At 38.1% G+C, this 23,513-nt stretch overlaps 1 protein-coding gene across 2 annotated transcripts in view; it reads right to left on the bottom strand.

Annotated features, from left to right (window-relative positions):
- Positions 1 to 23,513, bottom strand: part of LOC139121764 (glycine receptor subunit alpha-1-like) — a 98,385-nt gene that overhangs the window by 17,379 nt on the left and 57,493 nt on the right. For both annotated transcript variants that reach the window (XM_070686903.1, XM_070686904.1), the window contains exon 2: positions 9,035 to 9,252. In XM_070686903.1, coding sequence (XP_070543004.1) covers positions 9,035 to 9,252 — 218 coding nt within the window. The remainder of the gene's footprint in view (positions 1 to 9,034; positions 9,253 to 23,513) is intronic.

The following is a 23,513-nucleotide window of genomic DNA, read 5'->3' as shown; positions in this document are numbered from 1 at the left end:
CCAACAATTACAAGTAAATGCCAATGGAAGATTACTTTCACCTACCATTACAAACGTCACTCATTATTTTAGGACTGATACTGGGAATAAGTTAAACTCAGACCCCCTTATGCAGCGTTATTATCATAATCTAGAACATGTATAGTGAGATATAATCTCGACACTATGAATGCTATTACTTTTTACGTTTCCAGAACCCACAAAGCATTTTAAAATGCCTACAATATCAGCGGACATTTTTAATTTATTACAAAATGCGTTAACTACTGTTAAAAAACGCTTTCTATTACAGAACGCTTATACCTTTATTACAAATCAAGTAAACAATATTTTATTTACAAAATGCTGATACCCTTATTACAAAATGTGTACACCATTTTATAACAAAATGCTGATATCCTTATTACATTTTGCGTAAGTTGTTACAAAATGCGTCATACTACGCAATTCCGCAGTACAAATAGAATTGCACATGTAATACAGGCCCCCAGTCTTTGCCGAGTCCTTTAGCAGACCTCTGGAAAAAAGATGCTATATTGTCATTAATGTCATAATGGATATTTGCACAACTTTACTCGAATTTTTATTTACTTCATTGCATTTTATTACCTTTCCTCCGACAATTGCTCAAACATTAAGGCGAGCAAAATATTTTTTCTTCACATATAGATAAACACAATTCTGCGATCATAAATCTACACTTGGTTTACTTTGTTTGATGTTTTTATTCGTCAAGGCTTATAGAGAGAGTTACCTCCAGGTCGAATGAACTTCGAGGGGCTCCTGTTATGTTATTGATTAAGAAATACGACCGTAATCTCGATGGCAATACGCTCAAGTCATTCATCCTCGTCATGAAGATGTCTTCGGTGCGTAAATTATTCACTATATCGCCTCAGATAAATGAGAATGGAGACTCATGGTTACGATACAGTATGAATCGCCCTGCTTTGCACCAAGATCACTCACAGATTTATTTCCCAACCAGATTAACTTTAATACCCAAAACTTTGGATTTCAAGTAAAACATACAACGGGATTTAAAGAACATTTAACATTCCCTATACTGACGGCACTCTTAAATTGACATTATACTTGCAAGCAAATGATATCGATAAAGTTTCAACTTTCTCAGCGGAACTTTATGTCAGCTGAATTTCAAACTACGAATGAAAAATACTTCTCTTACGTGAAGGAGAAACATTTTGCTACGATGGTGCAGATAAAAAATTCATACCATATAAACGCAGTTGTGTACATTCAAAGGACTCGGATATTTCCGTGTGAAAAGTACACACCTTCCTTCGGAATTTGAGAGGCAAGTCTCAAATACGACTGGAGAAAAGTAATGCATTCCGATATTTCACTTGAATATTTAAACAATCATGAAAAAGAGGGGTTTAGATCAAATCAGTCCATAAAAATACAGAATGGACCGATAAATATTTCATTACGAGGGCTAATCTTGCAATAAACATTACGAAACATGCATATAGTGGGCAATGTTTGTAGCGTTAATAGATTTCAAGAGAATGAAGCCAATGAGTGAAGGTTCACTGTTTATATAAATATACACTGTTTAATGCAAAAGCTGAATTGTTCACTTCGTATCGTCTATCGCCAACAAAATCGTGCAAGATTTTCCTTTTTATTAATTATAGTTTTTTTAATGAAAAGTCGTTTAAATTTACGGAAAATCCTTACATTAAACGAGCACGACTGAACACTTCAAATAATAAACTTTGACAATTTGTTTCATCTACGATAGTTTTATCGGGCCCCATTATCAACGAACACACAAGTACACTGCGCACCACACCTTTATTACCGTTATGGTATTAACAAACGTATTTTGCAAATAACGAGATCATGTATGTAGAATGATATTGCTTTGTTGTTTATGTTGCGAATTTTAAGAATCGTCTTGAGAATTTCAGCAAGAAGGATATGAATAACGCCTGTAAGGACATGTTCAGTGAATATTGTACATAATTTGTGCCAAGAAAACTACTTCTATGTCGCTGAAATCTACTCTCCTTCGGTCCTGTGAAATTATGTTGCCGGAAACGCCTTGTCGAATTGCACTGCCTATTCCTTTGCAACACACTTAGAAATCACAGTCGGTGTGCTGGGCCTCATCTTATGTCGGCTGAAATGGCTTAATATTCTCTCAAAGTATACATGTGCATCTTCAAGCTTTCCCCATGCGAAAACTAATGCTGACAATTGAAGTTGACAGAACAACCTAGACTTTTTATGACTCATCGCAAAGGCTTCAACCCGTATACTGATGACATAGGAATTGTCATCGTAACTTGGTTTTCGTATCTATTATTGCGAATTTCTTTGTACGTTTAGATGTTAGGCAACAATAAATAATGGTTGAAATGCTTGTCGAAAAGGTGAATTGGTACTGTGGCCAATTATCATTGCCGTTGGTAATATTTTCATAGGTTTACATCAAATGTTTCTTTAAGTTGTCGTTTTCAAGAGCGATTCTCGTATTCTAGGCGGTTTTCACCTTATAGCAAATACAGAGCAGATAGTGATTTCTCATTATTCAGTTTCATTGCATAAATAATGCATTTTGCCATAAGTATAAGATAATTATGAAATAACTGAAGTTCTTGTGTCTCAAAAAGTACGTGATAAAGACAAAGTCTCACAACAAGGGAAATACACTCTATTATCTCTGCAGAAGGGATATCTCTGCAGAAGGGCTATGGACCAGAAATTCCTCTGCTTCTTCTATAATAACAGAAGACTGGATATTTATTTTTCTAATTTAAAGAATTTGTAATGTCCCTGGAATTTGGCGTCCCTGGACAAATTACTACAAAGGAGTCTCCAATAATGCAATTATTTTTAATTTGTTTTCTGCAACGATGGTCAATATTTGATCTTTAGGAAGAAGAGAAACGAAATTTTCATGATCAGCAAATTGCATTTTAGTTCAACTCAGAACTAGACAAGACGATAGCATTCGGGGTATGATTCGTTTTGCTGGTTTGTAAACAGTGGTTACGAAGTCTGGTGAAATGTATGTCGCTGAAATCTACTCTCCTTCGATTACGAAGTCTGGTGAAATCAATCTTTTGTTTACTGATTAACTTGTCAAGATAGTCATTTTACAATATGGAGCTATGTTAAGACTTGACCAATAAAAGTGATTGTTATTCATGAATCGTACATTCACGGGAAGTAAATGGTACACCCGTGGCCACTTTAGTGTTGATCAAGCCTGTCTGGTACAAGCAGAAATTCTGTCTGCAGAAGGGCGATAAAACGGTTACTTTACTCTGTATCAGTGGTGATAATGATCCTACTATCAGTACCCCATGGACACGCCGATTAGCCTGAAATTAGGGAGTGATAGTAAAATATACTTTATACAAATGATGTTGACCACAGCATTTGCCCTATAAGTACTCAGTATCTGCTAAAATTCATGTGTTTCAAATGAAGTCAGTGTTAGAGAACATCACACATTTTGTGTCGATTTCAATATTGCAGTGAATGAATACCAACGATACTATAGCGTGTATCACAAATGTCGTGTTCAGACTTTGTTCAGACGCGGGAATTGAGAAAATGCCACTTTGAAAATGTTAGCGATTAAATTACAGACATCGCCTGTCTTGAATGCAACACTTTCGAAATAAATATTCACTTGCACTAAGCCATGTTTCTTTCCTAAAAACCGTGAATAAAACTCCAATTCCACTTGGTACGAGAGAAAAGGTAAGAGTAAAGTACAGTCGGGGTAGCGTTTTACATGTGTACACATGTACATGTATTCTCATGTGTGTAACCATGAACAACACTTTTCTCATCCCGGTTGAAGGGACTTGTCCTGATACATATACATCTCTTCCAAACTTTTCTGGCTCCCTCCACGCTTATCTTAAAACGCTTGGTTGTTTCTTTGTAAGCTCCTCATGGTACCTCGCTAGGTGCCGGATTGCCACCACAATCTCTTATATTTTGAACAATCAAGCTTGCTACGTCCTCACTGAAGGATTTGCCCCTATGATATTCGCGACCGTTGTTAGTGATGTTCATTGTCGGAGTGCAGACTTACAGCAGGTCTAAGTGCAGTGTTGTGATCGATTTGAATTGGGCAGGCGAGACATTTTAGTAGAACGTTATCTCAATCCTAACAGTGGGGTGCCGATAGTGAACCTTACATTTATTACACCGATCACCACTTTGTTTCGTTTATACAAACAGAATTTCTGCTTGTACCAGATAGGCTTAATCAACACTAAAGTGGCCACGGGTGTAATTTAAGAGACTATTGAAATCGCCGAAGAAAAATCTTGAACTGTGATAGATATATTTTTTGATGAATATGCATCTGAAGTAATGGCAAATAACGTGAATATCAAGATTAACATAAATCGGATTTTGTTGTCAAAAACGCATGAATATGGTCCTGTTGCTGATTTTTGTTTGAAATTGGAATCAGTGGGGATCAATGATGCCAAACCCAAAGAGGATTGATTGAAATGAGAAAACTTTCAAAATGTACCCGAATTCATGTTTTCCTACAAAAGACTTCTGATCAGCTGAAGTATTGCGGAGTTTTTCCAAATGCGTAAAATTATCTTGATTTAAAGTTTTTTCCTCTCGTCATTCGACATGTTTGTGTTCCAGACGATATGCAATGACATTTTCTGGTGTGTGTATGCGTTGTAGGGTGCACTGTACAGATGCCACCTAGAGAGGGATCAAGTGAGAAACGTATCGAGTGACTAGTAATCAAGGTAAAATATAGCTGCATTAAATTCTACTAAACGTTGACAATCTAACGCTTACTTCGACCAACACTTTCTTTAAAGTGGAGCTTCGATGATTCGATTATGATTTTGACGTCATTTTGTTCACGTACTCACATACACGAATGGCAGTGCGTTTTGCATCAACAGACATTTCTCGATATTACTTTAGTCAGTTTCAACAAATATCACTCCATTACATGTGTAAAATGTGCACATCAATCACAATTAAAAACGCTTTGTCGTAGTATTAAGGTTCGTCCACAAGCTCGTAAAACAAAGTCATGTTTCGATATACGTATTATTTGTGTAATAAATGCAATAATAAACAAAGTGACAGGCTATCCAGTGGATTAACAACATTATTTAACAGGACGGCGAATTTTTTTATTATCACAACTTTAATGTTCTCAAAACTTATCCTCAACTTCGAAATGTCCACTTTACATTTCTTCCCCTCAACATATTACCAAATAAGCCCCCATTCTCTTCCTCCTCCTCCGCGATTTCCAGCATCGCAAGTGACAGCCACTATAATCGTTACAAAAGTCACCATTACCATCACCATCAGCACAACAACAACAACAACAACAACAACAACAACAACAACAACAACAACAACAATAATAATAATAATAATAATAATAATAATAATAATAACAACAACAACGACAACAATCATCATTATCATCATCATTTTCTTCGTCTTCTTCTTTTTCTTCTTCTTGAACACCATCCGTCCCATAATCAATTCCACGACCTTTGTTTGTCTCTTCGTGTAATATTAAAGACCACACCTAAATATTTACCTAAAGTACTCACTGGTGTCGGCCATCTAACTTGCTTACACGAGGCTGACTTTCCTTTAATGCCATTCATACAGAGTGTAAATTCACCATGTATGGCCATCCGCGAAAGAACATAATCAGTGTATTTGGGTGTGACGGTCGCTGAGCTTCGAGTTTTGACATTTAGACGTTATATTCGATAAGAGGTTTTTCAAATAATTACTAGAACACGATTTATTGAAAAGCTTGTCAAAATTTTTATTATATCAGAAATATGCACAATTCATCGAGCTAATGGTGTGCTAGTCAATTTGTGTCATGTCGATACAAGACACATCGATTGGACTATGGACTGGCCGCTTGGCGCATGTATATATAACTCTGACGATGATGAAATGTTTCACTTCTTGAATGTCCTAAGTTTAATTAACCGTTATTGTTCAATTGTGTATGTCTCGCTGTGCGTTACAGCCTCGCTAACCATATACACTGCGATAAAATGAAGATTTGCTTAAACTGATTCCGAAAATTTACTTGATAAAGGTGGTATTTAGTCTTCGAAAAGCTTTGAGTTAAAACTGATCAGTTGGAAGGAATGGTTCAGGGTCACTGTTTTACATTTGTAAATCATGAACAAAATGGAACACTTGGACATTATTATGTAACTGGCTACACTGTATAAAGCAGACAGATGACACATCATCTCGTAAAAATAAATTTACCCCTATGCCCTATTAACGAAATCTTGTTTCATGGCCTGCGCAGCGCCGATTTGTACGGTCAACGTTTCTATATTTAGAAAGAGTCACAAAAAATAGGAAGGCTGCGCTATTGAAATGCTCTCAGGCTCAGCTATCGCCGTGTCTTTTATTCGCAAAACCCTTGTGTAATATTTAACAATTGAAGATTCTCAAAACACCGCAGGAAGTTTTGAAATGATTATTTTCCTTCAAAAAACACCCAGGTTTTGTTTGGTAAGTGCATCTCCACTAGTTTTGAGTTGACATTAAATGCAACAACACAACAACAACAACAACAACAAAACAAAAAATAACAACAAACAGAAGGAAAATACCATCAAACGTAACAGCTACTGGCCTTTACAGATCTGTTGCAGATGTTTTGAAGAAAATTTTGTTTCTCATATCTGAAAATGAGTTAATCGGGATACATGTAATTGGCCCAAACGATGAGCTTTCTAGGGCAGAAAACACGCCATGTTCTTCATCGACAATCAGATCATCTGATCGTTGCTTAGTATGCGTGTAGCTGTCTTTACGTCGTTTCTCAAATGCGTAAAACCGTTGTCTCATGACCAATGGCTTGGCTGCTTCCAGCTTTTGCCAATAGTACAACAATTGAACAACATACTAATACTATAAAGCATTAATTAAATTAAATGTACTTGTCGAAATAGATTATATAGATAATTCTGTTGACCATATTCATCACTTGTCAAAGCACGGTTTTCATATTTCATTTCTCAGTTTCTATTCCCAACATCGTTAATTTCGTTTTGTAAAAGAGGAACTAATTGACTCTTAAAAATTTCATTTTAACTCAATCGTGACATGAGACTTTTGAAGACTTAAAGGTTATATAAAAGGTGATCAGATGGTTCATGTAGGAACTTGCTAACAATGTTTGTTGGCACTCATAATTTATGAACTCGTCCAACTTGATGATTTGACCTTTTAATCATTTTCAGAAAAACAAGGTCGTAACAGTACCTGGCTACTGTGAATTGCACTTACTAATATCGTAATCTGCTCAGCGTGGTTGCATAAAAACGTCCCTGAATCTAGATCTGTCGATTTTCGCCTAAAGTTTAGACAGCACACTTAAATTGCAAGCAGCATTTTTACACATCGAGCAAAGTACGCAACACTGGTGTAATAAACTGACGTATTATATTTGTGTAACATTTAAGAAAGGATTGCTTTATCACACAGATCATATGATGATTAATGTTCAATCTGATTAAAAGCATAATGAATGTTTATCCTCGGATAATTGTCTATCCAAGCTCTCTGTGACTGCATGCGGGGGCAGCCAGACACAGCCAGGGCGTTCTTGGGGAGAGTGATTGCCCTATGAACATATGAACACAAATAGCACAACCGAGAAGCAATAAAACCATCCACTGAGCACTAAACTCTCATAGGGTCAAATACAAAGGAAATATAAAGGAAAATGTATTAGCGGATGAGAAGAAAGCTCGATCACAATAATTTTCACACAGAACTCAATTAAAAGAACTACCAATATAATGTTAGGCTTTCCGGCCCCCGCATTTACGAGCTCATCTTTGCAAAATGTTTTTACATTTTATATTTACAGCGACTTGTATGACAGCTGAAAATAACACTCTGACGACAATGTCTGGCTTTTAGTGCAGTAGAAATTTAGTATCACGTCATTCTTTTACATTTTAATGTAAAGGATGCACACAATAATGGTTGCGTATTTGTTACACAGTGTACACTGAGGACACTCTTAACTCCGTACTCGAAACATTTGGTCAAGCATTTCATATAATTAAAATCTCTAAACAATTAATATTCATAATATCAATAAAGGTAGTATGCACCTCGAAAGTGAAAGACTTTTGCTCAAACTTTCATTAAGGAATCTGTAAACAATTCTCTTTCAAAATCCAGAATAAAAACTTGGGTCATCGTGCAAAGTTTGGTGCTAGAGAAACAAATTACCTAATATGTATAGATATTTGAAATTCAAAATGGCCTGTATTGACTCTATGGAGGAAAATAACGTTTTCGATTTTCAGGAAACTAAGACTTTAAAAGTTTTTCTTACACCAAGAGCTTAAAAATGAGCCGCCACAAGTGGTAGATCAAAAAAGAATAGAAAATATATAGAAAATACCCAAATATCTGTCCCCGAGGCGCCTTCTACCTTAAAAAACTTAATGCTTTTGTCGTTCCTCTAGCACTTGAAGATAAAAAAACACATTTTCAATGGCAGATATATACTTGCACCCTATATGATGACAACGTTTGTCACAACTTCACCTCATGAACTGCTAGGCGACACGTTTAGCCATAGCACATGATAATTTCGAAAGAGGGCCGCAAATAGATTTGATCAAGTAAACAAACAAATGTGATGGAGCTATTTTAAACACAAAATAGTGTCGCGCTATGTGTTAGAGCATTTTACCTGTGGATAAATTAAAGCAGATTATGATTTCTCATTTGGGGTGACTACGAAATACTGCTTCTTCCTTGTTATTGAATTTGTCAATGTTGCAATATGAAGCTATGCAGAACTAAAATTAATAAGGCCTACACAATCATATGTGTACATGTTTTATGAGGTGGTAAATGTAATTTGTACACACACATTTCGTTAAATATTTTACAATCTTTAAATATCAAGCGAGGGGACGTGCATTTTCTACAATCTTTACTTGCAATTAACTGTTTTCTTGCTAATTTAACTACTCACCATCAAACTCCGGTCGGATTCTCCTGTCGTAACCAGTGAGGATGCTATCAACGAACTGTGACGTCCAGCTGATGTTCCGCTGCGCTGGCATCTGCATCGACGTTGCGTTCTCGCGGTCTTGCTTTGCCTGGAACCGCTGTTGGCGCCCATCGTTGGCCACGGGAAGGGGCGACACCTCGCTCTCAGCGAACGGATACGACTGTCCATCTGTCAGAGACCTGAAGGCGAAAACGACGATAAATATAACACGCATCAGGACTATCTGCCGCTGTTTACTCATTTCCGCTCGAAGAGCACTCTCTGACAAGTCTAGTGGAGGGCCGTAGAGCGTTTCTGGATGGCTGGTACGTATTTCAATATGTGTATTAAAGTTACTGACATGCGCAGAAAAAATTCCCATTGCCAACTTCTACCCAGACGTAATACTATGGATTTAATAAAACAGATCATTTATTATACTGTCACTAGTCAGTGGGACATCGGTGAACAGAATGAAATGTCAAAACAAGTCTGACATCGTCAATAAAAACTGAGGCCTGCGTACTATAGGAATAGTATATTTTGGGTAATTAACGTGCCTATCAAACAGGACAAATCAAAGATAAATCTGCATTGTTATTCACTATAATCTGAACAATATTTATGCATAGCTGATTCCATTAATATTTGCCTTTCAAAGGGATGTTGGGGATTGATTCAGTGATGTTAAGTTTTATTTCTTTATCACAGTCAGTTGCATATTAACGGCAAAGTAATTCGTCCGCACTCGCGCAACTCTTTTAATGTTTGATTGCTTGATATTGCTTTAACGTAAAACAAATAATTTGCATAATAAATTAATGTACGCATGTGTATTTCGAAACCTTCGTGAAAAGTTCATAGTCTCAGGTCTGTTTGTTACTAGCTTTGTCACGTCATTTATTAACATATTTTATTTTTACACGAGATAAAGTTTTTAATTTTATTTTACCTTTTTAGAATGTAATAAAGTTTCATAACAGTAAGTAGTTTCCAGGTCCTTTTGAAAGTTCTGTTAGCCGTTATTGTTTTGTAAGCATGGAATACATACCAATACTGATAATGTAAGGTTATTCACAAAATACCGGGATTTATGTCCGAGTACATTGTGCAGGGGAGGTATTATTCGAGACGCGTAGCGACGAGGACAATACCGAAGCATACGATAAAGTATTATCGTATATCTTTTTAGCCAAATTTTACGAGAAAAATCCAAAATCAAAGCGTTTTGGGGATGCCGGTCGCGCACTGCACTGAGCGATCGCGAGCAGACTTCGAAGCGTTCAGCGCGTCTAAGCGCACAGAATGAAATTTCAACTCGCGCAGCGCAGTGCAGTGCACTTGTGCACAAGGTAGAAATTCCGGAAATTGTAGGTCGGCAACATAATGTCACTCTAATTCACAGGTTTTGGATTGACTACTATTAACTTCGTGAAGTAATGAATGTTTGGAAGTATATTTTTTGTCAAAACTTTAAAATCGTCTCTCTTTTTTCCCGCGTTGACGTAAAGGTTTTTTGAGGTCAAAGGTCAAATAGCGTACAATAACACCTAAACTTATTGTACTCCGCATCACTGTTTATATTGGACTCCGCTTCGTCTGATACCGAAAGTTACTGTACGACAAACTCCATAGCTTACAGACGCAGGTGTATAATAATCTGAATTACAGTGTTATTAAACATCCCCAAAATCAAAGATTTTATATCAGTAATAGAGTCATCTTAAAAATGCTTATGAATATGAAGTTTAATTTATTTCCAAAAATGCTGACCTTTTATACAATGAAAGAAAATATGTATTTGATCTTCTGTGACGTTACAAACACTGCACAAATTTGAAGGGCGTTGCTTCCATTTTAGTAACTTGGCACCGTAAGGTCAAATGTGATGAATAAATTTAAAATGAAGATTATAAAGATTAATATCTAAGCACCATCTGTAGCAACTTGTTTCCTAAATATAGTTTAATTTACATCTCACAGATTTTATTTCTCAGGCCACAACATAGGATTTCTTGGCTTTTTTCAAATCTACATGAAAGAACCCTGTTGTGAATTTTGTAAATATGCTGTTATTAAGTTTGAAATTACGATAGAGACTTGTGTTTTCGTTTGAAAGCTTACTCTACTGTCTTAGAGCGTTTTTTGATAGAAAAAGCTCGTTTTCAAGTTTCGTAGCCGTCGTCATATCCGGTATGTTTCTAACCACGGACAGCAAAAGTACAAAAATTGATATCCTATCTCAAGCTCTCCTTTGCCAATGGGATTAAAAGAAAAGAGGACACGAGTCACATAATGAAATTACGATAGAGACTTGTGTTTTCGTTTGAAAGCTTACTCTACTGTCTTAGAGCGTTTTTTGATAGAAAAAGCTCGTTTTCAAGTTTCGTAGCCGTCGTCATATCCGGTATGTTTCTAACCACGGACAGCAAAAGTACAAAAATTGATATCCTATCTCAAGCTCTCCTTTGCCAATGGGATTAAAAGAAAAGAGGACACGAGTCACATAATGAGTAACAAAACGTCTCCAAACCGCAAAAAAAGAGAATGACCACGCGAATAAAGGTTGACAGAAAACTTCCATGTGGGAAATTTTTTGAAGTTTGTATCCTTTAGATGCCGTATTCAGCATATTCTACTCAAATTGATTTGTTTCTATACTCTCTGTTGTCCTAGATGTGTTACCTGTATTATGGCCATGACTTTACAAATGTTTACCCTTTTGATATACACACACCTGCAGGAATATATAAAAATATAAGATTTAATCATGGCAGACCCAGGAGAGAGATATCACTTTTGTTTCATCGTCGCCTTAAGGTTAGTTGAAGGTTAAGGCTGAATACCGAGATCGCCCTAATTCGTAGGACGATACGCCATAATTCTCTTGGGATATATGTTTTTATTTATTATCAGAGGCACTCTAGCACAAGTAGATAAAAGACCTGGGCCTAGGGAGGACTGACCCTAGTAATCTACGGATTTGATGGTCCAGTTGATGGCTACAATAATTACGAATTATTCAAGGCAGTATTCAATTATTGGCTATTTTCCCTAGGTTTGACACCGTTCAGCACGTCAAAAGAGCACCCAATCCTGATCCTATGTGCTTACCCCTCCGTCGCATCTACCGTCAGTTACGCGGCAACCGATACTATCATATTATGTATATTGGACATCAAAATCTGTCAGCCACCACTTCGCTATGCTAACTTTGTCAAATTGCATTAACACATTAAAAACGCGGAATAGAAATACACAAACGAGTGTCACGTAATTGTCAAGAGAAATTGCGGTGCTGATAAACTCAATGCATTTGTAGTTATTATTTTTCGCCGCACAGCTTATCGCGATGGGTTCAAAGTCGATGATTAACAGCCTTGCATAAATGTACCTAATCACATCAGTTGACATCAGTTGATCCAGTATCCAATATCACAATGCCTAAATGAAAGTAATTACAATATAACCTTTTAACAAACTATTCAGTGAGACAGAGCGAGCAGAAATTGAAATCTTTAATTGCTGTAGCTGCAAACATTAATCATTATCAATGCCTTTGTAAGATAAATTAAATAATGACAGTACATTTGTGCTGAATTGAATTCACGATAATGGATTCTAAAATCGCTACAGAGGTCGTGTTTAGCTTTTATGTTTAACATTAAAGGACTATAAAGAATATTCACGTGTATCCGACATGCTAATTGTTGCTATGTCAGATTACTTGTAAACATTTTCACTTCAATGTCTGAAACTCATCTTTTCGCCAAAGTACGCTGTATAACTTTTCAGTGTGATAAGAACATAATGACGTCAATATACTGATAAAAGGTAGTTTCGCTTGCAGATCGGCATCATCTGACCGTGGAAACTACAACTCTGTGTTTTTTATATCAAATTGCAAACGAGAAACGAGAGTACGGTGAAGAACCAAATCAAATAAGCTTAGGTCACATGCATGAATAGCTGTCGGTAAATTTGGCTTGCTTTAAAGTTTATATTTCAAAGCAGAAGAGACTAAACTAATAAATGCACAGCATAAATAAAACACCAAAATTAATATTATTTATTTATTTTATTTACTCAATATTTAGTTTAAATTGTATGTTTAGTTCCATGCATTTGTGTATATACGTGCGGAAATGTTTATATCTAGGCCTATAATTTATTGTATAGAAATAAAAGTAGTAGACATTAAATTTTGCGTACAATATACTTGGCGTACACATATGCTGAATAGATTCCGTTGATACTGAGCCAAGTCATATGCCGGATTTGTCAAATTTATAGCGACCTTTATTGCTCTTTCTAGTGGTGCTTTACTTCGTTCTGCTTAGCAGTAATGCACATAAACTTTGGGTACGAACTTAAGAGGCCTTCAGTAGTAGAGTAAGCGTGGACAACTGGGATGAAGTAAGAATTTTCCACCCATTTTATTCATTTATCTACATGAAGCGAAGGAAAAATTAACCATCCATGTAACTAAAGTATAACCCTGACCTATATACGAACTCACGCATGCGCAGCAGTGCATTGTCCTGAACTAAGCGGAAATTCCCTGCTGAGATGTTTATACATGTACGGGAAATTCCGTGTGAGTCAACCGGGTCATCAAACTAGCCTATATAAAGGAGCTTTTTTTTACCTGTGTTGTCAGTCCGGCCGACCGGTTGCGGAGTCTAGCTGATGTTGAACACGAAGTTCCTATCGGTACGAACTAACTTTCATATCCATTCAATCCATAATATCGTAGATATCGCTCCAGCGGCGGACTAAATCCTTCTTGTTTTTGTATTTCTAGCGCCTGATGAAATATGTCCTGAATAAGTTCTGACCCCGGAGCCTCCTCGTTCCGAAGGGTTGCACCTTTTTCTTGTATTTGTGTAAGCAGCTGTTTATATTGAACATAATAATGTTTATATTTCTCTCGTCTCTTTGCTACACCCGTTTTCCCTTGTATTACATCAATAACAACACCTGGTATAGGAGTTAAGGCTAACAGTACCGGAACTGTTGGAATTGCTGCTATTACAGCAGAGCTTACAAGAATTCCTTAGTAATATTAAGAGCCATATCAATTCGACCCATTAATTTATAACTTCGTCGATATGCAGCACTTGTTCTTTCTATGTAATCAGCCAATTGTTCAACGCTTTCAACAACTGAGATGTGCATTTTTACTGTATATGTAAGGGGGGATAAAAAATAATTGTAGTAATATAGAAATACAATATGGCAGAAGGAGGAGAAGATATACCACTCCAGGATTTCGATGATGCAAATTTAAATGATGATGACGATGTTACTGATGAAACAACTTTTTCCTATGATGATAATGCCCTTGCAGAAGCCGATCCTTTCCAGGCTGGCTCACGCGATAGCCCGCAGGTGGGTCGTTTGGATGAACTTAGAGTAGGAAGCAAAATATATAAGGTTAATCAATTCTTAAAGGAGAATAAAATTACTAATCCGGATGCACTAAATGTATTGGCTACGGAATCTGAGATTAGGGATGGAAAGCTGTATTATAAAAACCTCAAGCTGTCTAAAGATAGAGGAGGTGGATTTTATAAGCTCACCACATTAATGAGAGAAAAAGGAGGACATGAATTTATGAGAGATGTACTAGGAGGTCGCTCTAGCGCAGAGCCCGAATATGTGAGTCGTGAATTGCATTCTGAAGATGTGAGAAAAGATAAAATACCGGCTGAGAAGATGACGCCAGAAGACATGGGTATATACAAAGATAAACTGACAGAGTTACGGCAAGATGCTTCTGGTAATGCAGATAAAATACAAGCTTTTGAAAATAAAATCGAACAATGGAACAATCTAAACCCAGAATATAGAGCTATTAATGATGAATTAAGGATTGCGAATATGCGTCTTGGCGAGCTTAACAATGAAAAATAAAAATAACGCTAGAGAAAAAAGCAGTTGAAAAACAGTTAAAGGATCCTGAAACGAGCACCCAAGGAAAAGGAAAAGCCGAAAAACTAACTAGCTGAACTTATAACAAGAGAAGCTAAAGTTGACAATCGAATTGAATACGAACTTGATATGATCAGTGGGGCACGTGAAAGACTGGCTACGACTAGGTCTCTTCGTGATGTAATTTCCGATCCAGAATTGTCACTCAGGCTGAAGCTGACAGAGTTATTTAAACGAAATGGTATTACAATCGCTGCAATACTGACTGCCCTTGGAATGACAATATCAACAATTGCCCTGGCTGTGACTAGAGGAGGAGGGGGAGGAGCGGGAGCAGGGGGAGGAGGAGCAAACGCAGGAGGTTCAGGTCCGCCCAAAGTATATACAAAAGCGAAAGAAATTGTAAAGCAATTTGGCGAATGGTTAAAAACCTTGGCCCTAAAAAGTGCTGCTGCAATACCAGGTTTAATCGGTTCCCTCGTCAGTTTTCTATTAAAAACAGCGGGATCGGTTGTCGGATTTGTCGGAGAACAGCTATGGATATTTTTAACTGGATTAACATTAGTCATTATAAATAAAATTATGTATTAATATATCACACTCCCTACAGCATCAACATGTTTGGTGAAAAGAATATTGCAAAGTTTCTTTCTAAAAATAAAGACCTGTTTGGTTTCTCCGTCGAATTGGAATGGTGCAAACTCCGACGAGTAAATCGACATATACTTCGAGCAAATCCAGGTGTCCGACTCAAAGATGATAATCTTTATCATAACATTTTAGCTTTCGTGAAGGAATGTCAAAAGACTAACTTCTTTAAGCGACTAGAATTCATAGCTGTATTCCAGGATACTGAGGATGACCAAGAGGCTCATCATCTCCAAGAATATTGGGTTCTTCGATTGATTCGCGACACAGGTAATCGATTTATCTTTCAGGCAGACGGAAATATTTATGTAAAGATGTGATTTTTTCTTCTAAGTTATTATATATATACGAAGTGAAACTTAAGATGGTGATTAATTTTCTTTTTAACATGTAATTTCTTTTTTTCTTCTACTATATACATTACACGAAAATGGGGTACGATAGAACATTATTACCGAATTTCACCAACCGAATACCGAATGGAACGAAGTCAGAAAGAACTCATCACGTGATTGCTCATAATCCAAGTGAGGCAGATCCAGGCCAGACACTTATCATACGATGTCCGAAGTTAGAAAGCGGAGTACTCTTAGTTCCAGATACTTTCAACCTGGTTTTTGATCTCGAAGTAATGGGAGATGAAAATAACCGAGTAGTACAAAATGTTGCAAAAAATTTGGTGGAGCGTATGAAACTCACATTTGAGGGTCAGACACTTTTCGATTTGAATAAATATAACCTTATTGAATGTTATCGCGATCTCTTCAAACATAAAAAGGAGAGAGCGAACATGACACTGTATGGAATTCAGAACGAAAATCTAAGAAAATTGAGAAGCGGTTCTACCGATGCAGATGCCACCGTCATGGGCGATAAGTTACTTTTCGACACATATAAAACAAAATATGCTATTCGTCTCACTCATCCCCTCATAACAGGTCATGGAGTTGCATATCCATCAGCGTTAGGGAGTCATATTGAATGGGAAATTACGCTTGCACCCATCTTACAATTACTTATCGCTTATAATAATATTTTTACAGCCAATTATAATTAAAAAACATTCAAATGGAATACGAAACAATTTCTGACCCCGAACTCGCGAGGTCAACTGCTGGTTATTACAACGGTGGAAAAAGTTACCTTTACGAGCATATACATTATTTTAGAACAATCCCATTCAAAGAATCGGACACAGTTATCAATGAAAATATAAATGTACCACGACGTAGCATTAGAGGTATCGCAATACTCTTCACTAAAAATCAGTATCATGCAGAACTGAACAGTGAATTTTTCTTTAACCCCTACATTGAATCTGTGTCTGTATCAATCGAAGGCATTGCAAATAAAGTGTACGCTCAGAAGATGATACCAAGACAATTTTGGCGAGAGGTGCGACGGTATTTTGCTGAAGATAAAGATTGGTGTGAAATTGATATAGATGAGGTCGATTATTTGAAGAATAAATTTTGTCTGTTTATCGATCTGCGTAGCTTTAAGATATTGAGTTTCATGGAAATGGTTTAAAAGTAATGAACACAAAGGACGGAATTCAACTTGAAATTCTGAAGAAAGACACCTCAATTAAGGTTGGCGATGACGCTCACGATGTCAATATATTTGCTCACATTTATGTTATCAGTGATGCCTAGTCTCTATTGAAAATAGTAGATTAAAGTCTTTACAATTTTAACTCCGTTCTATTCCGAAGGGGAGGTCATTCCTATCGGCCATGTTTCTGCCAACCATTCGCTCGTGTCTGGATTGTATAACTGCACACGTTTGATATCATTTGGCGCCATCATGATTTTACTACGCTTTTCACTACGGATTTCTCCAGCCTTTTTCCGTACAAACTGTACAAACTGTGCCGGCTCCGGCTTCTTCCAGTTTCAAATAGATCTTTATAATCTTCAAAGTTTAAATGTTTTCTAACACAAACATCTTTCACCCCTTTATTTTTTTCGTCTCCGAAGTTGGAGTTCGAAAAGCATACACTTTCGAGCGTATGCCGACAAAATCAAGAATAGGTTCACCATTCAACTCATCTTTAAATTTACCTATCACTTTTTTATTAATCTTCGGAAAGTTGGGTCCACTCATCCCACTAGTATCATATATAGACTTCTCACCATTCTTTTCCACATCTTCTCGGACTATATCATTGAAAGTTACGTCCGGGTCCGGTATCGGTACACTGTAAACAAAACTGTCAGTATCCATGTAGGCTAATCGTATTCCAGGGAACTTGACCCGAAAGTAATTGTAATGCGTCTCATACATAAGCAGCTTAGAAAGTTCCAGTACTGCGGCGCCGATGAAAACTGGTTTTACATATCTATGCTCATCCGTTTTCAGTTCCAGTAGGGCACTGTCGCAGGAATCGCCATCCTCTTCGGAAGTTATGAAAGTTATATGTTTCATCTTTGGATTATACTTCTGAATCTTTTTACGTCCACTATCCGTGCCGTTCCAGTCCGAAACAAATTTAAAGTCTCTGTACTTTCGAACATCTTCTATTGTCTTACCGAACATTGCATTATTCATCAGCTTATAGAAATTCTTTTCGAAATCTGTCTTCCCGTTTGCCCTCATTTTAGTGTTAAAGTCGATATATTTCGCGAGACATGGAGCTTCATCGAAAGCAAGCACCCGATAAATCTTTTTCAATCTCATTCCCATCCGAAGATAGAATTCCAGCAACTTGTAGTGTAAGACATAGGACTCTCTATCCATCACACTTGTAATCAGTCGACCGCCCTGTCTCGGAAATTCATAGTGATGTGGCGCTAATGGCAAATCGCTGTGTTCTTCATGTAATTCGGCTGGGTATTCTAAGTCTACTTCTAGAAAACTTGGTGGAAAGGTGGCGCCAGGTCCCCACGCTCCCCCCTCGGCGGCCCCTTCTTCCCATTCGTCCCACTCTTCCATCGTCATCCAATGAAGTCCGCCCGTAGGCATTGCCTGACTCATTGCCCAGCCGTAGAGATTGTTTGCATCGAGATATTTTATTTCGGTCACTGGTTCTCTGGATCGTAACTAACGTAAGTATTCCCGCCGGCGGCGTAAGCCGGATGATTTGTCTGTAAATAATGAATATTACACTGGCTGATGCCGCCTCGAATTCCCCGTTGTACGAAAGTCATCTGCTCAGCATCTTGAATGAGCCCAAACTTATTACCCGTGTAAAGTAACATAGCATCCCATGTCAAGCCGGGCGCTGACATATAGTGGGCTGGATCTAACTTATATGCTTCTAAACATGTGTCGCGAAAATTTTCGAATATATTAGCAAGAAGGAGAACATCCGTCTCACAATAGAATTCCATATAATCACGAATCGTCTTACATCCAACTTCGTCCCATACTCTTAATGCATGTTCGTAATCGACTCTGAAATCCCCTCTTCCGTCAATTCGCTATAAAATTCCCCCTCTCCGGGAGCTCCTCCTCCCAGTCTGTCAACCGAGTCTAAATATTCGTAGGGGAAGAAACCTTTCGCCCTTTGAATGTCCGGGTACGAAAGTGGTACCGTCGTCCATCCGTGGTCCGGCACAGTTTTTGCCAACTTCGCCAATGACCCCATCATCAGCTGAGCACTGTCCATAAACTTTATAGAAAAGAAACGTCTCTTTATCTCCCTCTTCCCTCCGGCAACAACAATTGAGGCGTGAAAAATAAATGTTTTCGAGAGACCCATAATTCCTCCATTGCTCGTCTTAGCTATAATTTTAGGCTCTGGTCCCCCTCCGGCGTCGATTTCATGTAATTCTTTCAAAATAAAAGAACCATCGTATCCCTTGAGGTTGTGAAAGTAGATAGGAATGGTTCTCGACGGCCGGCATCCTTCGCAATAGAAGGTCGCCTCCTCCTTCACTACTCGGTATCCTGCCGGCTCTCCACATGCAATACAGACTGGATCACATCCGTCGCGCCGGTAATTAGAAGGATCCCTCATCGGTATTATTTTCCAATAATACGATTTAGAATAATACTCGGCCCGTTCTTTCATATCCTTTAGAAAGTCTGTAACACAGGAGAGACCTGTGAATGTTCTTTTACCATAAACAGTGGGTGGTCGCCCTTCCGAAGAGGTCCGCGATCCTCCCCACCCCGTTCCACCATAACATACGAAAGACAAATTGGAATGTGTCGGCCGGTCCCCTTCTCAATAATTGCCTCAGTATCTGCATAGACGACGTAGGGAGAAGGAACCTTCTTCGATGTCCTTCAAATTGACACACTTCCTTAGGAAAATCTGGCTGGGCAGTGTCTGTTCCACAGTATACCTGATGTTTTTCTAATTCTTCTGTTGACTTAAAACCTCTTTTACAAACCATACAAATACACTTCCGTCTGCGCTCATTCTTTCGATTAGTACGAGAATTACGAAGGCGATTTTCCGCAGTAATTGGTACGAAGTGAGAACGGTCGCCGTCTTCGCCAACTATCAGTAAGATATTTGCTATTTGATTCCTATCACCTTCGGAATGGGCTTCACCTTCCCCTATCGGAACGGTTCCGTCAGGGGCTCCGCCAGGGGCACTATATAACACAGTTATGTCGGACGGGGGAGCGGGATCATTTTCGTAGATCTGAAATACTTGAAGTTTGATGCCTGGATTTTGCTGCTCGAAGCGCCTGAATACAGTCAGATCGGCGGGCGTAGGAAAGGGAATACCTTCCCAACAGTAGTCAGCCATAAATGGGGCGTACGTATTCCATTTTCTCCTTACCTGACCACATTTCTTTTCACGAAACTCGGGGTCGGCCAACTTTAAACTTGCTACGATGGCGTATTGAAAACAGTTCTCGCTGCCCGAAGGTAGCACCAGATCGCTCACACAATGCTTATTTTTTAACCATCCGGGAAGTTGGACTGCGCCAGCCCCCGTCCGGCAGCGAGTAAAACTTCTACTAGAATTACTTTAAAAATTAAGTATCTCCTCGAGAACGAGACCAGAACCCTCAACATTTTCAATTGTATCAAGCATACGATCGTAGCGATCTATTAATTGTTGCCCCACATCCGATCCCGATCCTCTTACATCTTTTGTGTATGTATCATTTAATTTAACATACAATGAACGCGGTTGTGTATTACCAGTTTTCGGATCCGATAATTTGACTTCCATTTCGGTATAAACAGAGTACATCTTTCGGGCCCCTTAACCATACCTTCAATATCCACCAGCTCCCCGATATCCTTGACTCGCTTGACTTCAGGAAATCTTTTCGTAAAACTGCTCCCTTGAATGCTGTATGTAATCGATGGGCCATAATAATCTTTATGATATATACTATCCTAAAATTTTTTAAAATGAAAAATAATTATTTTATGATAGGTCATCAAAATCCACTATAATATTTTTGTCAGCATTATTTGTTTATATATCTCACCTAATCTTTCTAAGTCGACTATTTCTTCCGCATCTTGAATTTCTGGTTTATTAGGTGCAGCACAAAATATAATCTCTCAACAGTGAAAGAAAGAGCACGTTTATTTAAGCGCGGTTTAAATGCTAAGAATTCTATCTTACTTCCTTTCTGGATATTACGAGGTACAATAGCAGGATTTTCTCGGACTGGCAATGGGCTCACTGTTTTAAAAGCACAGTCAATTTCTTTAACCATATCAATACATGTAGCGAAATCGTGAGCCCCTCCCCCTCTTTTAACCGAAATTTAAAATACGCCACGCCCTGTGCCTCGCTCCCTCGCTTCTGATACACTTAGATGGATTGTAAAATCCAGTAGTATTCTTGGAGTGAGCGGCCAGGCTTGCAGCATAACTTTTAGCAGTGCTTGCATCGAAACTTTCCCCTAAGGTACGGAATACTATCAGATCGGTAAACTTTTGAAGACTCAGTTGCCAACGGACACACATTTCATCACATGTAGCTGGATCTTTTGAACCGTACTTAGGTCCGATATTGAAAACCACTTCTAGCTCACTGTCTACATATATAATAGGATCTACATATTCACCAAATACTAATTTGCCTCCATCATCAATTTTGATGTTTTCTCCGGTTTCAAGTATTTTTATTGCATCTGAAATAGAAAGGATTGTCATTGTCTTATCGTATATATCTTAATAAAAAAAAAAATTAAAAAAAATTTCTATGATATAGTATCCCCAAAATGTCATACATATTCATAAATGGACCAACTGGAAGTGGTAAGAGTTACGATGCAGTAAATTTGGCGAGGGAGTGCTACGGTGACTCACGTACCAGAATTTGACACTAGTTTTTCCAGCAACATTGCCGACTTTTATAATGGGCGTGTCACCCCCGTTTCGATTGCCGATTTTCAGAATCAGTTTATAGAACATACTCTTAGTTTACAATGTCGGGCTGGGAGGACCTCTCCTTCGGAACGCTACATTATTTGTGACTCTTCCATAATTCAACATCTAACTTTTTCTAGAATCCGGGGCGTTTCCACGGAGTCGGAAGAAAAAAAGATTGTTTCTAGAGCATTTGACCATTTGCATAGTTTCATTATCATATTCAAAGATATGCCTTGGGATTATTGCAGGCGGAATGTGTTGACTCGAGCCAGGTCGTACGAAATAACCGCCTTAGAAGAACTAGAAGAGATTCACAACAAGTTCAAACAGACTTTCTTAGAAATTTGCCACGACTACAGGCTTCCATGTTTGGTAATTAGTCAGCCCCTTACGCCTGAAGTTCTCAAGAATATACTTAATCCAACGATTGATACAGAGACAGTCGGACCAGTAGATTTTCCACAAGCTTTTGACTTTGGAATTGCATGGGGTAGCCTTCGGCATGCGATAGCGGCAGCCAGGGATTTTTAATAGACGGTTTCGAGGAGGAGGAACTTGAAAAAGCGTACTTCCCACCTGGTCAAGAACAACTAGAACAACGTCGAGTCTCACTCAAGAACCTACACAAACTTCTTAATGCTTGTGAAACAGTGTGTGCTTATAATGCTCCGTTTGACTTACGAGCACTTGATATGATGAAAAGGGTGGACTTTGGAGTTACTTGTCTATGGTTCATGTCAGTTGTGTACATTATACTTCAGCCAGAACTTATTGATAAAGCTGAACAAGGAGGACTTGAAAGAACGGACCGTGGCAACATGAGAAGTCGCTTTGAAGATCTTGCAAACTTAATATGTTCAGGAACTGAGGTACCACCTCATCCACATACGGCCGAAAAAGATGCAGTAAGTGAACATAGTAAGTGAACATTACTTACGACAGTACATGATAAATACTTGGCCAGGTGGGTGGAAGCGAGGTGGTAAACTGACACTTTCTTCTTTCAAGAAATTAAGACTTTTTCCATGGTACTTATTGAATAACTTTCGTAAATACTTACGTTAGTACTTACGTAGTACTTGACAAGTACCATGGACAGGAACTTACGTAGTACTTGACAAGTACCATGGGCAGGAACTTACGTAGTACTTGACAAGTACCATGGACAGGAACTTACGAAGTTCTAATAACATTTTCCTCCGGCTCCCAACTATTGAAACTTTCTGGATAACCTTTCCATTTTATCAGATAATATTTCTTTCCTCTAATTTTTTTCGTCTTCAAAATTCGTTCTACTCTGTACAGCTCGTCGCGTTCTGAAGGTGCGCTCTGAAGTTCATCGGAGTAGAAAGTGCCAAGTATTTCCTCTCCATTCAGATCTTTTATTTTGTAAACTGGTGGCGTTCCTAGTCCCAGCTGCATACACCACTTTTGAAACTACGAAAATCTCCTCTGTCCAATTTGGTAAATATCCTTTCTTAAAAGTGGTCTTGTATTTTGTAATTCGGACTCGTTCTCCCGGCTTGAATTCAGGGTAACTCCCCCGGCTGCCAACTCAGGACCGAATAGTGTATAAAATGC

The sequence above is a fragment of the Ptychodera flava genome, chromosome 21 (assembly GCF_041260155.1).
Source record: "Ptychodera flava strain L36383 chromosome 21, AS_Pfla_20210202, whole genome shotgun sequence".
NCBI classification, from domain to species: domain Eukaryota; kingdom Metazoa; phylum Hemichordata; class Enteropneusta; family Ptychoderidae; genus Ptychodera; species Ptychodera flava.
This window is presented reverse-complemented; position numbering and strand designations above follow the sequence as displayed.